At 38.8% G+C, this 22,525-nt stretch overlaps 1 protein-coding gene across 1 annotated transcript; it reads right to left on the bottom strand.

Annotated features, from left to right (window-relative positions):
* Nucleotides 1-21,265, bottom strand: LOC106086848 (CD109 antigen). Its single transcript, XM_013251658.2, has 9 exons — nucleotides 21,119-21,265; nucleotides 20,639-21,047; nucleotides 13,771-14,597; nucleotides 10,335-10,596; nucleotides 10,005-10,272; nucleotides 7,849-7,936; nucleotides 6,710-7,787; nucleotides 603-1,112; nucleotides 1-543 (listed from the first exon to the last, which is right to left on the bottom strand). Exons 1-9 carry the CDS (start codon nucleotides 21,193-21,195, stop codon nucleotides 55-57), a joined length of 4,008 nt encoding a protein of 1,335 aa, XP_013107112.2. The 5' UTR covers nucleotides 21,196-21,265; the 3' UTR covers nucleotides 1-54.
* Between the last annotated feature and the right edge of the window lie 1,260 nt (nucleotides 21,266-22,525).

Genomic DNA, 22,525 nt, shown 5'->3' with positions numbered 1-22,525 from the left:
TTCCATAAAAAGCAGATTTATTGTCTGAAAGTGTTACTTGTATATTTTCAACTCTTAATCATCAATGCTATAAAATTCTGTATTCGAACGACTTATATTGTAGTAGTCATACATCCGAATGGCTGAAGGTTTACGCAGCGATACGTCATGAGTTTTGTCCGCAGAGACCGTTATACAGTTTTGCTTATTTGCAGCCAAATTATCGAAATAAATAACCAGAATAGTATCATCCTTTTGCGCTTGAATTCTTTGTATGAGTTCATTTTCCAGAAGATTGTAGCTGAATTCGGCATCTGTGCGAAAACCTGAAGGCAGATTTACCTCCATAATGACCATGTTGGTAAAGGCAGAGCCATCGCTCTGTTGATAGCTAAAGCATATGTCTAAATCTATGGTATTTTCGTTCACCCTTTCACTGCTAGTTTTTATCTGAAAATGTTGAGTATCCTCATCTGAGGCCTTATAATAGTGGGAAGAAAGTTGCAAAAGCGATTGACCACTACCAGTAGCATTGAATTTTACAAAGCGCGTTGAACGTGGTAACTGCAAAGTTAATGTAAAAAAATTATTTCTGATTAAAAGATTTTTACAATATGTCTTACAATGTGTGTCTGGATTCCAATGTTGCTTTCGGAGTCTATAGCAAATTCATCTGTTTTCATGGTTATACCCTTATCATCTTCGGCCACATATTGTAATTTTATGCCAGGGCTTTTATGGGTATTCGATTTGTAATATTTCACCAGGGCCTGCAAACCCACTACGGTATCGTGGGTGGACATAAAACCTCCTTGGCTGTTGCGTTGTCCCAGTAGCCATTTAATAATCGGCCCATAATTGCCTGGTGTCTCCAATAGAGCTATAAGAACATAGGAAGTTATTTCGACATCCTTTTCACTGCTTTTGTCATTGGCTGACCACCAGCGAAGACCATCCTTTTCATTGATTTTCTCCATAAGTTTCTCAATGATTTTTGTAGAGTCTTTGTGTTTGGCCATTTTTAAGGTTGCCGCCATTATGGAAAGTGCATAAATGTCGTTTATATCATTCAAATTCTCGCTAAGAAAGTTCAGGCCTTTCTCAATGACGCTTTTATATTTCTGAGAATGTCTCTGAAAATGTTTAAGATAAATTAATTAGTTTTAAACAGAACCACTAAGGAAAGGCAAAAGTCGGGCGAAGCCGGCTATATAATACCTTACACCACCTGGTGTACGTAGTACTTTCGAAATCCAGTCAGACTTTAATATGGATACCTATTAAAATATCAAATAGAACCTTGTAAGATTTTCCTACTATAGGACAGCATATTTGGATTTCCACATCCTTAAAACGACATATCGGATAAAAGATTATATGGGAGTTATATCGAAACCTGTGGTGACACATACTGGGGCGTCAAATAGAACATCTCACGCCCTATATTGTAGAGATGTGACCAAAATTGTGCCTTTCCATATTCCAATTCCATATCGAATAAAATATATGCATTGGAGCTATATCTAAATCAGAACTGATTTTAATGAAATTTTGAGCACGTCAAATAAAACGTTTCATGCAAAATCGGACGAAAATTGTGGTTTCTGCAGGCCAAAGTCTATTTCGGATAAAAGATATATCGGAGACCTATATCTAAATTTAAACCGAATTTTATGAAATTTTGCACACGGATTAAGAAGACAAATAAAACACCTCGTACTACATCTTGTTGAGATTGGAGTAAAATAGTGGCTTCTACAGCCTTAAAAGACCATTTCGGACAAAAGATACATATGGGAGCTATGTCTTAATCTAGACCGATTTATATGCACTCGAATTGAGACTTTAAATAAAACAACTCACGCTAAATTTTATAGAAATCTGGCCAAAATTATGCCTACTACAGCCTTTAAAGTACAAATCGGATGAAAGACATATATGGAAGGTATATCTGAATGTGAATCGATTTTTATGAAAGACTTCAAATAAAGCACCCCGTGTCAAATTTGGTAAAGATCGGACCAAAATTGTGGCTGCTACGGCCTTAAAACTCCATATCGAATAAAGGATATATTTGGGTGCAATATCAATATTCGATGCTGATGGAAAAGGCGAGGATGACTCTTTCGCTGCTTTCGATGTAGAGCTAGCAAATATCAATGGTACTATCGATATTTTGTTTTTGTCTGAATATCAAGGTCCTTGGATGCAGAAATGAGAAAGCACTCGATTTTCTTTCGACCTTCATCAGTGGCCTTGACACTCTGTAACCTGGCATGAAGATAGAGCTGGTCTCTATTGAGCGAATCCCCCGCTGGACAACATTGCGATTGTGCATTCCTCCTCCTGTTTTGGAGAATGAAGCCATACTTAGGCTGCTTAATGGACAGAGCAAACATTTTTGACAATTGTAAGGAGACGAGGGAGCAATAAAGGTAAAGGCAAGGATCTATGGATCAGGCTTGGTTCAAAATCCTTGTCACTCTTGAAGTCCTCATTTGGAGAGATTAAGATTTGCAGATTAACCTGCACCACTTAGAGGCAGCCACGGATGAGCTGCTGATAACTATGGGCAGCGATGGCACTGTTGTGGCCCACGTTCAAGAACCGTGGGTACGAGAAAACAAGGCTCGTGGACTCGGATCACGTACTCTAATCTTACCAACAGAATGTAAGATAAAAAGCTGTATCGTTGCCAGTAGGGATATGAAGCTAAATACGGTCCGATATAAACCATATTTGAGGCGGATGTCGGGAGACTTAAAACAACTCACTGTTTATACTTTACACCACTACTGTGGTACAGCGTATTATAACTCAGTGAATTAGTATGTAACACCCAGAAGGAAGAGAGATAGACCCATTGATAAGTATACCGATCGACTCAGAATCACTTTCTGATTCGATTTAGCTATGTCCGTCTGTCTGTCCGTCTGTCCATGTTAATTTGTGTACAAAGTACAGGTCGCAGTTCGATACAGAAAAAATCTGTTCAGATCTGGATATAGCTCCCATATATATGTTCGTCCGATTTTCAGTAATAATGCAATAAAATGGTCATTTGTTTACCGTTTCTCTTGAAATTTGACAGGAAGGATTTTTTTACGACTGTCGATATTACTTTCATGGAAATCGGTTTAGATTTAGATATAGCTCTCATATATATATATCGCCCGATTTAAACCTCTAGAGTCACAGCAAGCGCATTTATTGATCCATCTTGCCAACATTTTGCAAAACACTTTCCTCGACGACTGCCACAGTATCTGAGGAGTTTGCTCGAAATCGGTTCAGATTTAGATACAGCTTTCATATATATGTTCGTCTGATTTTGAGAAATATTGAAAAAAAAGTGATCATATGTTATCCGATTCTGTCGAAATTTTGCAGGATGGACTTTTTTATGACTCTCTCAAATACTGGTGAATTTCATAGATATAGCTGTCATATATGTATATCGCCCGATTTTCACTTAAGAGCCACTGCAAGCGCCTTTATTGACCAATCTTGCCAAAATTTTGCACAACGCTTTTCTCGACGACTACCACATTATCTGAGAAGATTGCTCGGAATAGGTTCAGAATTAGATATAGCTCCCATATAAACGTTCGTCAGATTTTGGGTAATTTGTCATGTTGTTGTCATTTGTCAACCGTAGTTTTTACAGTTTGAACATATTTGCTTGCCGCGGTCCATCAAAATTGTTTCAGAATTGGATACAGGTCCCACATTGTACTTATAGGGTAGGTGTAGGATATTATACAGTCGGCACCGCCCGACTTTTGCCCTTCCATACTTGTTTTAATTTCATTGAATCGGATGATAAATGAGCCTGTTACGGGCTTAAGACCCCAAATCGCCAGATCCGTCCATTTGGCAACTATATCCAAATATAGTTCGATTTGGCCCATTCAAGAAATTAACCTGCGTATAGAAGAAATACGAGTCTGTGCAAAATTTCAACTCAATAGCTTAATTTTTAAAGACTGTAGTGTGATAACAATTGGCGGACACGGACATCGTTAAATCGTTTTAGAATTTTATGACGATCAGAAATATATATACTTTGTAGGGTCAGAAATGAATATTTCGATGTGTTACAAACGGAATGACTAAATGAATAAACCTATGGTGGGTATAAAAAATATACCCAAAATGATTCTCGCCATATTTTCCAAATACGCTCTCCGAATGCGCCTTAACATACCGTAGTTTCCCCAATTTTTTTAAAGGCAACAAATATAAATGAAAAACTTGGTTCGAGAAGTTATTGGAGAACGTGTCCCACAGTCTAAAAATCTAACGAATAATTCTATAACAAAAGTAAAAAAAAATTTACTCCACTTAATAACCATTTATCCACAAATTTTGACTTCGATAAACCATCACTAAGCACCTCAATAGCGTAGCACCAAACATTCATTTTTGTAGGCAGGGCACTTTTCTCTCACATGCCATTCAATTATTCGGGTCAAAAGATATGATTTTGCAACGAAAAAACTCAAACCTCGCCACTGTGCGTTGGAGCATTCTTTATGTTGTTGCTATGATTTCGATACTAACAGAAAAAACAAATAATTTGGGATTTTGTTAGTAGCACTGGATTCCTAACTTAGATTTACTTTTTCGAGCTTATGTTAGGTTGAAAAGAGGGTGCGGTTATTTATCCACCCCTATGTCCATAGTGGACATACACCTAAGCCAGTCATCGGCTTGTTGTGCGCTCTTTCGGTTTGCAACACATCGGAATATCCATTTCCGACCCTATAAAGTATATATATTCTTGATCAGCGTAAAAACTCGAAGACGAGCTAGCCATGTCCGTCCGTCTGTCTGTTGAAATCACGCTACAGTCTTTAAAATAGAGATATTGAGATGAAACTTTGCACAGATTTTTTTTGTCCATAAGGAGGTTAAGTTCGAAGATGGGCTATATCGGACTATATCTTGATATAGCCCCCATATAGACCGATTCGCCGATTTAGGGTTTTAGGCCCATAAAAGACGTATTTATAGTCCGGTTTTGCCAACTTTTGGGACACTGAGTTGTATTAGGCCCTACGACACTCTTCTTCAATTTGGCCCAGATCGGTCCAGATTTGGATATAGCTGCCATATAGACCGAACTCTCCATTTAAGGTTTTGGGCCCATAAAAGGCGTATTTAATGTCCGATGTCGCCGAAATTTGGGAAAGTGGGTTTAGTTAAGTCCCTCGACATACTTCTGCAATATGGCACAGATCGGTTCAGATTTGGACATAGCTGCCATATACACTGATCTGCCGATTTAGGGTTTTAAGCTCATAAAAGCCACATTTATTATTCGATTTTGCTGAAATTTGGGACAGTGAGTTGCGTTAGGCCACTCGCCACGCTTCTGCAATTTGGCCCAAATCGGGCCAAATTTGAATATAGCTGCCATATAGACCGGTCTCTTGATTTTAGATTTTGGGCCCATTAAAGGCGCATTTATTGTCCGATGTCGAAATTTGGCACAGTGAGTTGTGTTAGGGCCTTCAATATTCTTTTTCAATTTGGCTCAGATCGGTCCAGATTTCGATATAGTCGCAGCTTGGACCAAATCGTTTCAGACTTGGATATAGCTGCCATATAGACCGGTATCTCGATTTAATGTCTTGGTTCCATAAAAGGCGCATTTATAATCCGATTTCACTGAAATTTGACACTTATGTTAGGCTTTTCGACATCCGTGTCGTATATGGTTCAGATGGATTTGCTTTAGATATAGCTATCAAAAGACCAATATTTTGTCATACACAATTGAACAATGACTTCCACTTATTAGTATTTGGTCCAAATCGGAACATATTTCGATACAGCTGCTATGGGGCATAAGGTATGCATTTTTCACCGGGTTTTGACGAAAGGTGGTTACATTTACCCGAGGTGGTGGGTATCCAAAGTTCGACCCGGCCGAACTTAATGCCTTGTTTGCCGATCAGACCTTATTCATATGTTATATCCAATTTCTTCTCCATTTTGCCTACTGTGCGTCGTAGCAGAATACTAAGTGAAAAACTTTATTCCAATAGGATAAAAACACTACTGTGATTTTCACAGTCTGACAGTCGCCCTCTTAAAAGCCTTCTGCAACCCGTGGGTCCACTATGGCGGTTGCTATTGGCCCTTGGTTCGGCTCTAGGATATGCTGACACAAGCGAGTTGTTCAAGGCCTTGGTGATTTGATGGACCATTATGTCTATGTCCTCCGCTGTTTCCACTTTCCTTTCAGATCTAGATTGTGCCGAATGTGTGCCGAAATTTATCGCAATCCGCCATTCTTCTGTGTAGACGAGGTACCACTTCTGGAGTACTTTCTCCAAGGCTGAAACTAATATAACGGTAATCAGAGAATCTACGGTCATCCAATATTTCCCGGTCACATATCCTTCCGCTGATATTCGCTGATACAAAGGCAACATCTAGCACCTCCTACCTGTTCCAGGTCGGTTTATTTACTTAATTGTAAATCTCCTGATCGCAACATATGGTATAATCGATAAGCGACTCACCCCTTTCGTTGTGAGCATCGCAGTTCAATTAACCTATCGAGCAACTTTTTGAAACCATTTTGATTTACTTGATTTGATTTGATTTTGTTTGCTGACTAATGAACAATTGTTTAGGAATTTATCGCTGTGGTAAATGCCAATCAAAAACACATGATCTTGAAAGCGCGTAAATTTAAAATATAACTATATTTACTTACCCTATCCTCCAGAAAAGTCATCAAAACAAATGCAGTAAATCCAAATCGATTCTGCTGAGCTGGATAAAATAAATACCCAGTAAAGGTAAATTCACCGTTGGGTCGCTGATTTTCAGCCAAGTAGTCTAGGCCACTTGAAATGATTCGTTGCTCAATAGATGTGAATGCCGATGCTTTAATAAAGAATCTTATTACGTAAGCCGTTAACCAGGTGCTGCCCTCATCACGATCACGTTTTTCGCCAAATACACTGTAACAACCGTTGGTGTGGCGAAATGACAACTCCTGTTGGTAGCCAATCTCAATGTAATTTTTGGCTCGCTTAACCAACTCTCGTTCTTGGCCATACTTGCCAATGGCTTTTAAATAAAGAAGAACCAAAACGTTTGGAGCAAAATTAACCATATTCTGTTCACCACAGCCGGTGGGCATTAATACCAAACCATCTAAATTTTCCAAAATAGGTGCCAGAGCATCACCTGTCATGGAAAGAGTTATGAACTCGGTCTCGGCTACAATATTATTAGGAATTTCAGCGTTAATGGTGGAAGCTACTGCTTCATTTACCGGTATGCTTACGAGAAGAGGTTGATTGTCGTTCTCTTTGATGCCCTCGGGTTCCACTTTAAGCTTATGCAAAACAGCATCGGATGAAAGGTTCGAATTGGCAGTTATATTCAACGAAATTTCTCCCAGTTTCCGAGGTCGTATGGTGAAGGAAAGACTTTGGCCACCATTCGGCGAAATAGTTATATTCTTTGATCGAAGTCGCACGTCGGCGGTTGCAGACATTTCTACATCCATAAAATCGAATTCCTGTTCGCCATTATACATGGTAACCTTAGCTTCAAGAGACATATTGTGATAGTTGAATAGAGTCATAGGAATGGCCACTATTTCACCCCTCTTCACAGCATATGGAAGATTGACGTCGATGAAGAAGGGTAGTGTTGTTACGATATTTGTTGCATCTTCAGCCATGCCGAAACCTTTATCATTGTGCACGGAAAATGTGGTTATTCGCCAAGTTGTTATAGTGTCAGGTATGTTCAAAGTTACTTTAGTATTCTCTTCTGAACTAAAGTGAAAAAGTTTGTTATATATCATCTTTGTTGTGTATACAAGTCCTTAGGACTTACATTTCTAAATTTTGAAAAATCCATGTCTCTGGAAACCGTTTTCTAGCATCCAATCCTAAGGCACCTTCCCCCGATGGATAAAGAATATCTGAAAAAATATTTATTAATTTTTTGTTTGTTGACATGAATAAGCATTCATGTTTCAAAGCGGTACATTCGAGAGTTTTAATATTTACTTCGGCGATTTGAGAGAAAATGTTAAACATTTTTTATAGTAAGAAAGAACAAGTAGAAAGGCGTTAAGTTCGGCCGGGCCGAACTTTGGATACCCACCACCTCGGGTATATATGTAAACCACCTTTCATCAAAATGAAAATTGCATACCTTATGTCCCAGAGCAGTTATATCGAAATATGTTCCGATTTCGACCAAATACTAATAAGTACAAGTCATTGTTCAATTGTGTATACCAAATATTAGTCTTTTTAGTAGCTATATCTAAAAATAAACCGATCTAAACCATATACGACACGGATGTCGCAAAGCCTAACATAAGTCACTGTGTCAAATTTCAGTGAAATCGGATTATAAATGCGCCTTTTATGGGGCCAAGACTTTGAATCGATATATGGGTCTACATGGCAGCTATATCCAAACCAGGACCGATTTGGGCCATGTTGCAGGAAAATGTCGAAGAGTTTAACACAACTCACTGTCCCAAATTACGGCGAAATCGGGCAGTAAATGCGTCTTTTATGGGCCCAAAAATCTTAAACCGTGAGATCGGTCCATATGAGAGCTATATTAAAATCTGAACCGATCAGGGCCAAATTAAATAATACAAGAACCTATAAGGATTACAATACCTATAAGGGGTAGGAATCCGCAACAGCTGTTTAGAAAGCCCGAGTCTTGGAGATTTTATACGAGTGGGATAGACCTAGTGAGCTTAATGTTAATCCAGAGAAGAATGAAATCTGCGGGTCACGTGAAAGACCAAGGCGACACGTTTCATCAGCAGATCAATATTGGTGTCTGACAAGGTCAAATTCTTGAGAGTGATCTTGAACAGAAAACTGAACCAAAAGTGTCACATTTTGAAAGCTCACAGATGTAGGATTGCATGCAGGGTAGCCCACTGACTCAGCAGAGCATGATTAGACCAATACATACCTACGCCGCAGAAGTTTGGTATTCTGCCATAGACAAAGTGCAACATAAGGACATTGCAATAGGTTCAGTGTCCATGTTCTGTTTGTATAGGCGAGCGATGAGAACCACGCATACAGGGCACTGGCGATTATTCTAGATGTCCGACCCCTAGACATATAGATTAAGTATAGGACGTAAGGCGATGCGAGAGTGGATGGAAGGTAGGAGCACATCATACCATAGTGGGATAATAGAGGCGACGATAGGAAATCTGGATGGATTGGATGAGGTTTCAGATCGGATAACTGTGATGACACCTGAGCTCGAAATAGAGACACTGCTGCCAGCCGCACGGTTTTGGATAGACTAAAGTCTGGTATTGCCATTTGACGGTAGTTCATGCTATACGGATGGATCAAAGTTCAAGTTCAGCGTGGACCTGAGGTCTACTTTGAAGACCCAGTGACTAAGGATAATCGATTGTGAATATCTTTCCAGACATCAGGGCTATAACAAAAACGACGGTAAGACCGTCATAGGCGTAGGAATTAACCGTCTTCTACGAGGATGGCACGATCCGCATTATTTGGGTGTTGGTCTATAGAGGAGTAGTGTAGAGTAGTATAGAGTAAGGAGTAGTATAGAGTAGAAGAGGAATGAAATGACGGACGATTTGGCCGTGATGATGCCAGACTGCTGCGGTATCATTTTGGGCACATAGGGCGCACTTATACAATATAGGTGCTGCAAGCGATAGCGTGCGTAGGGCATATGGGGAATGACGAGACGTTCGATAATTTTCTATACCATTGCTCGACTTTCGTAGATAATTTTCTATACCATTGCTCGACTTTCGCAGATAATTGATTCCGGCATATACATAGGTGACGACATAATACCAGACTAATTTCAACTTAAGGTCGTACTATGGGGAACAACTTAGGGTTTTTGTTAGATTATTTCGAGGTTCCTTTTTTAGTATTATGTGTATGTCCATAGAGGCAGATTAAAATTCGCAACTTCTTTTCAACCTAACTTCTTTGTATTATTTCATTTAAACTTACCCTTGAGAACAGTGAAAGGATAGTGAGCATTTGTCAATGTTAATGTTCCAGATACAATGCCAGGATATTTCGTTGATTGCACCGGACTTTGTGTGCGATCTCTAAGCAAATCCGAAAATATTATACTTCTGGATATATCATAACTACTATCGAGAAGATAGACACCCAAATCCACCGCCAAGATACAACCATACGACTTTGGCAGAGCTTTGATATTAAGCGTTACCTCCTGTCCTGGCTTTACTTGGTGCGGAGCTGTAACTGCAATCTTTTAGGAAACTTAATACATTTCACCTTAAACCATTTTAAAATAGGTGAATCTTATCTTACCTTATTTTCGAACTCATTTGGAAATTCCAAGGTCATTTCTTCATAACGATAGTTACCCCGATGAACATAGTGAACATATACAAAAGATCTTGGTACCATTTCAATAGTAGGCATCAATCGTATAATTTGGGATTTGGTCTTAGTTGTAGACTTGATGAGTCCCATACGTACTATGTTTGCATGTCCAATGATAGTGTATACGATATATGGAATATCCTTGGAAGAGGTGACCTCAATCTCAAGCATTTTACCCAATGTTGGACTAGATGAAGAAAAAACAAAGGAACAGAAAATCATTACAAATATGAGTAGTAAACTTATATATTTTTATTTTATAAGTAAAGAGAACCAGTTTCATGCGATACACACTGAATGAGGAAGTAAGGTTAGGTTAAAGTGGTAGTCTGCCATCAAACACACTTAGACTTTTTTGTCCATTGTGATACTACCGGACCACGAAAGGAAATGAGGAAGTTAGTATACGAGACACGGGTTAAATGTGAGCATCGCTCCTGGTAGAACTTTGAGATTCGATTGATGTGGAGTTCATCGTTCTCATGGGAAGTTCAGTTGAAGACAACAAGGAATGTCCACATGTTGCGGATAGTGAAATGTTTCGTAGATATACTGAGTAGTGCAAATTCAGTCGCGGTAGGCTTCGAGAAGAGATATTAAATGAAGGGCCGAGTGCCACAAGGCGAATGATTGGCGCCTTTAAAAACAATTACCAGTCTAGGAGCGGCTGGAAGCGGGCGTCGGATCTTGAAGCAAGCTTGCAACATCATGGAATACATGTGCAATAAGCCCTGGGTCAGTACTCCGTCCTCGTAGAACATTCAAGTAAGAAAGATAAAAAAGGACTCCCTTAACGCTGACGACCATCACACACGAATTAGGGACCATAATCTGCGGATCTGCACCTGGAATGCCGGAACTCTATACAGAAAAGATCCATTTATGCACTGGTGGATGTTTCGGATAACTAAAAAGTTGAAATTACAGGAAGTGTGATGGATTGGGAGAGGCGTCACTATAACACCGAAAGGTGAAGCGTTGAACTATAGCTGCCATGATAGGCTTGGTTAGGTTAAAAATAGGGCGCGGATATTAATCGACCCCATGTCACTATGGACATACACCTAAGCCAGTAATAGGCTTGTTGTAAGCTCCAATTACTAAAAAGTAACCTCGAAAAAGAAAACTAAGTCAGAAGTTCCGAGCTACTTACAAAATCCTTACAGAATCTCTTAACACGCCATCTACCATTTCACTTGACTCTACCTCACATGTCATGCATTTGGTAACATACAATATTTCATTGCCCAATGTCACCGCCTAAAAACAAATTGAAGCTGGAGAAAGAAACAATTTTGCAACAAGATACAAAATAATTAAAAAAAATATAAAAATATTGCAATTACCCACTAACTCGTAACAGCCAGAGGGATTTAGAGATAGTTCTGACGCAACTGGAGTTAGGAAGTCATAACAGAACACTACATGCAAAATTTCAGCCAAATCGGACATAAATTACGGCTTCCAGGGGCTCAAGGAGTCAAACCGTGACATCGGTTTATATGGGAGCTATATCAGGTTATAGACCGATTTTGACTGTATTTGACAAATCTGATAAAAATTGCGGCTTCCAGGTGCTCAAGAAGTCAAATTTGTAGATCGGTTTAAATGGGAGCTATATCTAAATCTGATCCGATATGGGCCATTTGCAATCCCTAACGATCAACATCAATGTGCAAAATTTCAAGTGGCTAGCTTAACGCGTTCGACCTCTATCGTGATTTCGACAGACGGACGGACGGACATGGCTAGATCGATTCAGAACGACGAGATGATCAAGAATATATATACTCATTGGGGTCTTAGACGAATATTTCGAGGTGTTACAAACGGAATGACGAGATTAGTATACCCTCATCCTATGTTGGTGAGTATAAAAATTTTGCGAAAATGTTTGGCGAAAGTTCTGGCGCAACTGGTGGCAGGCCACAACAAAATTTTTGTTACTACGGCCTTATAGGTTGGAACCGGATATGGGAGCAATATTGAAATTTAATCTGTTTCAGATCGGATTTCGCATACATAGTAGTATCCATAGAAAAAACATTGTGCTAATTTTTTTAGAAAATCGTTTAATAAATGTGCATATTTGTATATAGGAGTTGCAACTTTTTCTGAACCGATGTTTATGAAATTCACAAACAAAATTCACAAAGGGTGCGAACCCTCCCCCTTACGCTTAAAGTACTACCCAAAAATAAAATTGGGCCGATCGGGACAATATGGGATTCAAATGAAAGGTATTTACGAGTAGAGTACGAATTTCGTAATAAAAGTTGGGTCCAAGTACCTGGAGGCCGCCCCTGCTCCATAACCCCTTAAAATAGGTTTATTTTACGATCATGACAATATTGGACTCAAATGAATGGTATTCGGGAGTAGATTACGAATATGGTCAGGAAGTAGGAAAAGGCTTTATAATTTATTGATGACGGAAGGGAACGGACCCTCCAACGTTATCCCCCCCCCCCCCAAAAAACAAACACCCAAAATCAAAAGTGGACCGATAACAATAATATGGATATCAACGCTCACAATGGGCACATTAGCCAATCGCGGATATGAGGGACTCGGTTTGTTTGTTCCATATAGACTGAAAAACGGCAGAAACTATTTTCTCGAAATTTTCGCATATTGTGTAGGTTGGTCTGGAAGAAAACATAGGCTGTATAATTTTTCGGTATAATTTTTATACCCACTACCGAAGGATGGGGGTGTATTCATTCTGTCATTCCGTTTGCAACACATCGAAATTTCCATTTCCGACCCTATAAAGAAAATATATTCTTGATCAGCGTGAAAATCTAAGACGATCTAGCCATTTTCGTCCGTCTGCCTGTTGAAATCACGCTACAGACTTTAAAAATAGAGATATTGAGCTGAAGCTTTGCATAGATTCTTTTTTTGTCCATAAGCAAGTTAAGTTCGAAGATAGGCTATGTCGGACTATATCTTGATATAGCCCCATATATACCGATCCGCCCATTTAGAGTCTTAGGCCCATAAAAGCCAAACTCGAAACGTTCGTGAGCTGTTTAAACCAGTGCTGCCTAAAAGATAATAGCTAGAAAATCACCTTTTATAAACTGATACTCCGAAAATACAATATGAGACTATAAAACCCTAATTAAAACGCCGATTTGATGTCTGAAAAATTATTCATAGTAAAATTGCTAAATTTGTACGTTTCTGTAACAAAAGTGCGACTCGGCCAATATGGCACAGCAGTAACTTTTTGCTTTAATTTGATAGCAAAATTTTCAAACTGACCTACAAGTTACCAAATTCCTTCAAACAATTGTATATTGCATCTTATCTTTTAGTATTATTAAATAGTACTTTAAATGTTGTAAATGCTTACCTGCCATTAAGTAAAGTCAATCGGCAAAATGAATCTTTCTCTTTGTCCTGCGATTTGTTATCGCCTAAAATGTTGGGTAATGAAGCCGAGGAATCTTTGTATTTGATTATGTGATCCGATAAAGGTTCGTGTTTGAACTCGAATGTGGCAGATCCTTCTTTATCTAAGTGTGCTTCGTAAATTCTATCACCATGTTTCATATGTACGGGTGTTTTGCTATCCATTACTGCCATGCCATTCCATTCTCGAACATATGCTTTCAAGCGATAAGGGATTCTACCATTGAATTCTATATCAGCAGGATTTACAGATATCTGATATGTTTCTGGGTGAATGTTTATGAATTCTGTTTTCCCTTTTGTGTCACCACTAAACTTATCCGTTAGCTGTATCCTCAGTGACAATTTCTCAATTGTATGATAGTTTGGAATGTCTTCGGTTTTTATATTAACAATTGCCGTCTCCTTAACAGCCAGTTGTTTTTTCAACAAAAAATGCGACTCATAAAATTCTTCTTTAAACAAACTAACGGTGGCATTGCCTTCGACATATTTGTTAAAGGTGTATTTACCAAAAAACATTATTTGTAACTCTCGATTGGCTGGAGTCAAGTCCTTTGGAGTATCAATTTCGACGTAAAACTTTGGCAGTTTATATTTCTCAACTGTAAAAAACTTCCTTTTTGAATAGCCATATTTGCCACTTATTGTAACAACAATTTGCCAAGGTCCCATAGCAGGGAATTCAGATAAATTAAAATTATCGGTGTATACGCCATGGATGAGAACAATATCCTTAAATTGCTTAACACGATTTTCGTTGCAATCCTGTAAAGAATTAATTCATTAAATGAACTTATTGAACTAAGAAAGTGGAATTCGAAATTAGAAACGATTGAAGCGGCTTATGTTTGTACAAGACCCACTCCATGAACTTAGTTTACAATTTTTTTTGGGAAAATTTTTGTTATATGTTATTTTTGATTCATTCTCCATATCACGGGGTTTCACAATACTAACAGCAATTTGTCGTCTATAATACCTCGAAACATTGACCTAAGACCTGTACGCAAATTGAAAATTTGCCCATGAGCATTCCTATATAAGTCTAAGCTCAACGATAGTTAGGTTAGGTTACAATGAAAAGCAAGTAAAAGCGTGCTAAGTTCGACCGGGCAGAATCTTTTATACCCTCCACCATGGATGGCATTTGTCAAATTCTTTGCCTGGTATTTAAGCAAAATCTTGGGCCCGCTAGAGGCTCAAGAAGTAAAGATCCAATATCGGTTTAAATGGCAGCTATATCAGCTTATATCATCTTATATCAGCTTTGAAAGTAAGCATGATTTTGACGGACGGACGGTCAAAATTTTAATAGTAGTTTAATAGATCCTTTATTTTGCAACTTGTTATTAAGGAACAAGTAAAAGCGTGCTAAGTTCGGCCGGGAACCCACCACCATGGATTCTGCTAAAAATTTATACAAAATACATCGACATCATGGGTAGGTCACCAGAAGTAATAACTGCTGCCTTTAAAAGAATCGAAAGAGTGTCAGTGTAAAGGCGGTAAATGGAGTTAAGATTAAATGTATGGTTTCAACTCCCAAGATGCCTTGTACAACCAAGCAGATAAAGGAAATTAAGAAAGTTGGAAACCACAACTTTGAGATAGTCAGTAACTTATCTACCTCGGCACCACCGTAACCAAAACGAATGACACCAGTTTTGAGATAAAGCGAAGAATAATACTGGCAAACAGATGCTACTTTGTATTAAGAAAGCAGTTTAGAAACCAGGCCACTTCTCGACAGACGAAGATTACACTATAAAAGACACTAATACTACCCGTGTTGTTATATGGTTCTGAAGCATGAGCACTTGTGAAAGCAGATGAGGCAGTGCTTGGAGTGTTTGAGGGAAAGATTCTTCGTAAAATATGTGGACTAGTTTGCATTAATGGAGAATATAGGCGACGTATGAACCACGAGCTGTATGACGACGATAGCTTAGTTACACACATCAAAATACAACGGCTGCGTTGGCTAGCTCATGTTGTCAAGATGGGTGAAGAAGCTCCAGCAAAAAAGTTTTTTGAAGGCAAACACGGTGGCACACACAAACCGGGAAGACCAAAAGCCCGATGGAAAGATGAAGTGGTGGGAGATACCTCGAAACTTGGTGTCAGAGATTTTAGAATGAGCGCAGAAGATCGAAGTGCTTGGAACACTATTCTACATTCGGCTTGTGGAACAAATGTTCCATCATAGCCAATTAAAGTAAGTAAGTAAATTTAGTTAAGGGGCACAATTCTATTCTACATACCAAACTTCTGTTAAACAAGTATAAAGGAGTTAAGTTCGCTGAGCTTTTTATGGCCCCAAAACCTTAAACCGGGAGATCGGTCTATATAGCAGCTATATCCAAAGCTAATGCGAATCTTTACGTAACTGTGAATGGTGAGCGCTATCGTGAGATGATATCCAAATTTTTTTTGTTCAAAATTCAAAAGCTTGAAACTTGTGGTTTCAACAAGACGGTGCCACATGCCACACAGCACGCATAACAATGGACTTTTTGAGAAGAGAGTTCGGTGAACATTTTATTTCACGTTCGGGACTGGTCAATTGGCCGCCTATATCCTGTGATTTAACGCCTTTAGACTCTTTTTTGTGGGGTTATTTTAAAGCTCATGTCTATATATAGAAGCCCGCTTCAATTGACGCATTGGAAGACAATATTGAAGCATTTATTCGTGAGACAACGGTCGAAATGTTGGGAACAGTGTACCAAAATTGAACTGAGTCGATGGACCATTTAAGGCACAGTCACAGTCAACATTTGCATGAAATAATCTTCAAACATTAAATTATATGGGCCGTACTATCGATTTAAATAAAGATTTCGTGCATTTTTCAGAATTTCATGTGTTTTTTTAACTGTTCTATAGCTTTAAAAAATCACTCTTTTTATACATTATTGGGTCTTAGACGTATATTTTGAGGTGTTACAAATGGAATGACGAAAGTAGTAAACCTCATCCTATGGTGGAGGGTTTAATAAGAAAACTTAAAGTATATACATTCTTGACCGTCAGGGCATTTTAAGTCGATCTAGCCATGTCCGTCCGTCTGTCTGTCGAAAGCATGCTAATTTTCGAAGCAGTAAATCTAGGCGATTGAAATTTTGTATAAATATTTTTTGTTAGTTTAGGTCGGTTTGGATTGCAAATGAGCCAAATCGGTCCATGTTGTGATATAGCTGCCATATAAGCCGATCTTGGGTCTTGACTTCTTGAGCCTCTAGAGGGCGCAATTCTCAATAGATTTGGCAGAAATTCTGTTCAACTACTTCTTCAACATACATGTCCAATGTGGTCTCAATCGATCTATAGCTTCATACAGCTTCCAGCCCCTGCAAGGGGCAATTCTTATCTGAATGGACTGAAATATTACACAATGACTTCTACAATGATCAGCATTCAGTTCATATATAACTGGATATAGCTCCAATAGCATAACAGCTCTTATTCACTATTCCTTGTTTGCCTAAAAAGAGATACCGCGCAAAAACTCGACAAATGCTATCCATGGTGGAGGGTATATAAGATTCGGCCCGACCGAACTTAGCACGCTCTTACTTGTTTTTAAAATAAAACCAGTAAGGATAGTTTAAAGTGGGGCGAAGACGACTATATAATACCTTACACCACCGAGTCTACCTACTTCATGTAAATACAAATTTTGCCCATGAATATTCCACAAAGGAACAGGGGCAAACCTCTCACATATCAATGAATGCAGTCCAATTCAAGTTTTAAGCTCAATGAAAAGGGGCCTCCTTTTTATAGCCGAGTCCGAACGGCGTACCGCAGAGCGACACCTCTTTGGAGAGAAGTTTTACATGGCATAGTACCTCACGAATGGTGGCAGCAATAGGAAGGGAAACCACCGTTGAAATTTTTTTCTGATAGTCTCGCCAGGATTCGCACCCAGGCGTTCAGCGTCATTGGAGGACATGCTAACCTCTGCGCTACGGTGGCCTACCTATTACATACCTACATACATAATAAATAGAACCTACGTCTAAGTCTTGTCAGACTTAGATTTGTATATTTACTGAAATATCGAATAGAACAGCAAAATGATTTTGTAATAGGACTACTGGCTTCTGCGGTTTTAAAGAAGAATACCGGAAAAAAGTATATATGGGGGGTACATATAAATCTTGATTTCATGAAATTTTGAACAAACACTGGGACGTCAATTTTGTTAAGATTGGACAAAATTTGGGGCTTCTACAGCCATACCGGATGAAAGATATATATGGGAGCTATATCTACTATAGCTATATAATACTGGGACGTCAAATAGAACAGCTCATGCAAAATTTTTCAAAGTTCGGAACAAAATTGTGGCTTCTGCAGCCTTTATAGGCCATATCGGATGAAAGATATATATGGGAGCTATATCTATATCTGATCCAATTTCGATGAAATTTTGGACATATATTGGGACATCAAATCGAACAGTTCATGCAAAATTTTGTAAAGTTCGGATCAAAATTGTGGCTTCTATAGTTTAAAAACCCGATTTTTTCCAAACCAACAGCGTTTGTTCCCGGAGCCAAAAAGTGATTTGTGCAAAAATTTACGATAGTCGGACTACAAATGCGTCCTGTACCTTGAATACAAGAATACATGGACAAACAAACAGACGGAAGTGTTTCTAAACTGATCGGTATACTTATCTAGCTCTTCTCCTTCTTAGCCTGGCTAACAAATGCACAAAGTTGTAGTACCTTGTACCACAGTGGTGGTGTACGGCATAAAAAGAAAACGAACGCTGTCTAAATAACGACTGCAATAAAGAGCATACGAATAAGTGTGAGTTGCCATTAACGTTACCGTTAAGGGCAAGCCATTGCTCTTATCGACCGAAAGAAGTCACTGTGAACTAATTCATCCAACCCTTCTGAGGATTAAACTTCTCCACAGATTAATGAAATCAAAACTGGAGATCGATGTATATAGATTCAAACGACGAACGTTACTTGTTCGCAAGTTTCTTTCGTGCTTTCGAAAGACAGACTCACTAGCCATTTGAATAGACTATATCATACAAATCGATCTTCCTTTCTATTAAATTCTTTATATTTCGAAGCTCCCAATTCTAATAAAATTGGGCTCGAATAGAAATGCCTGGCATGAATCCGTCCAAAATCTGATAAAGTTCTCGTATAAACTAAATCTAAACTAACCGGTGCGGCAAGTCATAGTATGTGTGCGTGCCATTTGGGGAAGATGATGAGAAGTTGGAGCATTTCCTATGTCATTGGCTGGCTTTCGCGTCTAACAGATACCGGCACTTAGGTGGGGACACAATAACTGACATGAATCAACTTAGGGCGGGCCATGGAAAATAATATAGATCATCTTTTTCGAGGTTACTTTTTTTACCCACCACCGAAGGATGGGGGTATATTCATTTTGCCATTCCCTTTGCAATACATCGAAATATCCATTTCCGACCCTATAAAGTATATATATTCTTGATCAGCGTAAAAATCTAAGACGATCTAGCCATGTCCGTCCATCTGTCCGTCTGTCTGTTGAAATCACGCCACAGTCTTTAAAGATAGAGATATTGAGCTGAAACTGCATAGATTCTTTTTTTTATTCATAAGCAGGTTAAGTTTGAAGATGGGCTATATCGGACTATATCTTGATATAACCCCCACATAGACCGATCCGCCGATTCAGGGTCTTAGACCCATAAAAGCCAGATTAATTATCCGTTAATTATTTGTGTTACTCCCTTCGACATCCTTCGTCAATTTGGCCCAGATCGGTTCAGATTTGGATATAGCTGCCATATAGACCGATTCTCCGATTTAGGGTGTTAGGCCCATAAAAGCCACATTTGTTTTCCGATTTTGCTGAAATTTGGGACAGTGAGTTGTGTTAGGCCCTTCGACGTCCTTCTTCAGTTTGGCTCAGATCGGTTCAGATTTGGTTATAGCTGTCACATAGACCGATCTTCCGATTTAGGGTTTTAGGTCCATAAAAGCCACATTTATTATCCCATTTTGCTGAAATTTGGGACAGTGAGTTGCGTTAGGCCCTTCGACATCCTTCTTCAGTTTGGCTCAGATTGGTTCAGATTGTGTTATACCTGCCGTATAAACCGATCCTCCGATTTAGGGTCTTAGGCCCATAAAAGCCACAGGTTTTGGACCCATAAAAGGCGCATTTATTGTCCGATTTCGCCAAAATTTGTGACAGCGCTTTGTTTTAGGTTCTTCGATATTTTCTGCAACTTGTCCCAAATCGGTCCAGATTTGGATATAGCTGCCATTTAGACCGATATCTCGATTTAAAGTCTTGTCCCCATTAAAGGTGCATTTATAATCCAATTTCACTGAAATTTGACACAGTGACTTATGTTAGGCTTTTCGACATCCGTGTCGTATATGGTTCAGATCGGTTTATTTTTAGATAGAGCTATTGTACGTATTAGTATTTAGACCAAATCGGAATATATTTCGATATAACTGCTATGGGACGTAAGGTTGAATTTTCACCGGATTTTGATGAAAGGTGGTTCACATATATACCCAAGGTGTTGGGTATCCAAAGTTCGGCCCGGCCGAACTTAACGCCTTTTAATTTGTTTTTAGTATTTAGAGCGCACAACAAGCCGATTACTGGCTTAGGTGTATGTTCATAGTGGCATGGGGCTGTTTAATATCTGCACCCTCTTTTCAACCTAACCTAATCTAGTTATCTGATTTGACGTATAAGATTTCCAACTAATCGGCCTTGAACTTAGCGAGTTTTTATTTGTTGCTAAAAGTAGTCGGTATTCTTACCAAAATATCTACACGCATAGGTTCACTAATGTTGAGGGGTCTTGTGTGCTCATCCAGAATGACAACCCGAAATCGTACCAAATCCAATGGCTTGTAACGTGCCTTATCAGTTTGTGTGTAAATTTTTGGTCCCGCTGAATCATCCACATTCAGCGAAGTCTCGTTTCTAAACTTTAAGCCGTTCAAACCTTCGGCATAAAGATTATACTTTTCGTAGTGGAGTTTGGGTGGCATGAAGTGCAGCTCTTGCGTCTCTAATGGTGCAACTGTAACCTGTTTGGATTCATTGTATCTAGGGCCTTCAATGCTAACGCGTATTGTTGCTGGCTGTGGATTTTCATGCAACGTAATGGCTACGGTGTATTTGCGATTTGATTTGAGAGTGCCCGGCGCGACGATGGAATAGAAGCTGTAATAAGAAACCAATAGAATATGAATCACAAAGTGAATAGTTGCTTTGTTAATGATGATATTACTTACCCCTCTCCACTGGCAGTCAATGAAGCCTTAGATTGTTGCATTGTTAACGCAACTATAAAAATCCAAAAGCGCCTCATGTCAATGTTTGCGGTTTACTAGAAATGTTTTATCCGTTTATCTGACTACTTGTCTTACCAGCAAATATTGAACTGCTTCGTTATGAAGTGGGCTGAGAATAAATTAATAAACTTTTGAGAATCTAATCAGAATTTTCATACACCGCAAAAAAAAACAAGTAAATAAAAGCGTGCTAAGTTCGGGCGGACCGAATGTTATATACCCTCCACCATGGATCTCATTTGTCAAGTTCTTTGAATGACTATTTCAAGTAGAAAAACACCACCTAAAAAAATTCAGGCAAATTGAGTAATAATTGCGCCCTCCAGAGGCTCAAAAAGTCAAACTAGGAGATCAGTTTATATCGGCAGCTATATAAGGTTATATACCGATTTAGACCAAACTTGGAACTTGGAACTTGGTTTTTGGAAGTCCTACCAGAACGAAAAACCCAAAATTTCAACCATATTGGATAAGAATCGCGTCCTCTTAACGAGAGAACGCTTTATTTGGCAGCTATATCACTATATGGACTGATTTAGACCATACTTCACACAGTTGTTGGAAGTCAAAATAAAACACTTTGTGCATAATTTCAGCCAAATCGTATAAGAATAGCGCCCTCTAAAGGTTTAAGAAATCTAATCGGGAGATCGGTTTATATGGCGGCTATATCAGGTTATGGACTGATTTAGACCATAGATGGCGCAGATGTTGAAAGTCATACCAGAACACTACATGCAAAATTTCAGCCAAATCGGATAAGAATTGCTCCTTCTAGAAGCTCAAGACCCAAGATCGATTTATATGGCAGCTATATCAAAACATGGACCGAATTGGCCGATTTACAATCTCAATTGACGTACACTTATGAGAATTATTTGGGCAAAATTTCAAGCGCATAGCTCTATTTTTTCGAAAGTGAGCATGCTTTCGACAGACGGATGGACGAACAGACATGGCTACATCGACTTAAAATGTCATAACGACCAAGAATAGATATACTTTATGGGGACTTAGACGCATATTTCGAGGAATGATGCATATTTAGAGGAATGACATAATTACTCTATCCTATGGTGAAAGGTATAACAAGAACCAGTGTATTTAGTTAGGCTGAGCCGATTCTTTGGACATTTTCTGTTTTTAATCAGAAAGGGAAAATATATAGTTGGAAGTCATAAAAGGAAGTCCTCATGACTTTTTATATCTTACATCACTACTGTGATACTGATATAACCCAGAAGGAAGAGAGCTAGACCCATCGTTAAGTAAACGGATCGACTCAGAAGCACTTCTTCATTCGGTTTAGTTTTGTCCGTTTTTCTGTCCGTCTGTCTATTTGATCAC

Source organism: Stomoxys calcitrans, chromosome 3, assembly GCF_963082655.1.
Source record: "Stomoxys calcitrans chromosome 3, idStoCalc2.1, whole genome shotgun sequence".
NCBI classification, from domain to species: Eukaryota; Metazoa; Arthropoda; class Insecta; order Diptera; family Muscidae; genus Stomoxys; species Stomoxys calcitrans.
This window is presented reverse-complemented; position numbering and strand designations above follow the sequence as displayed.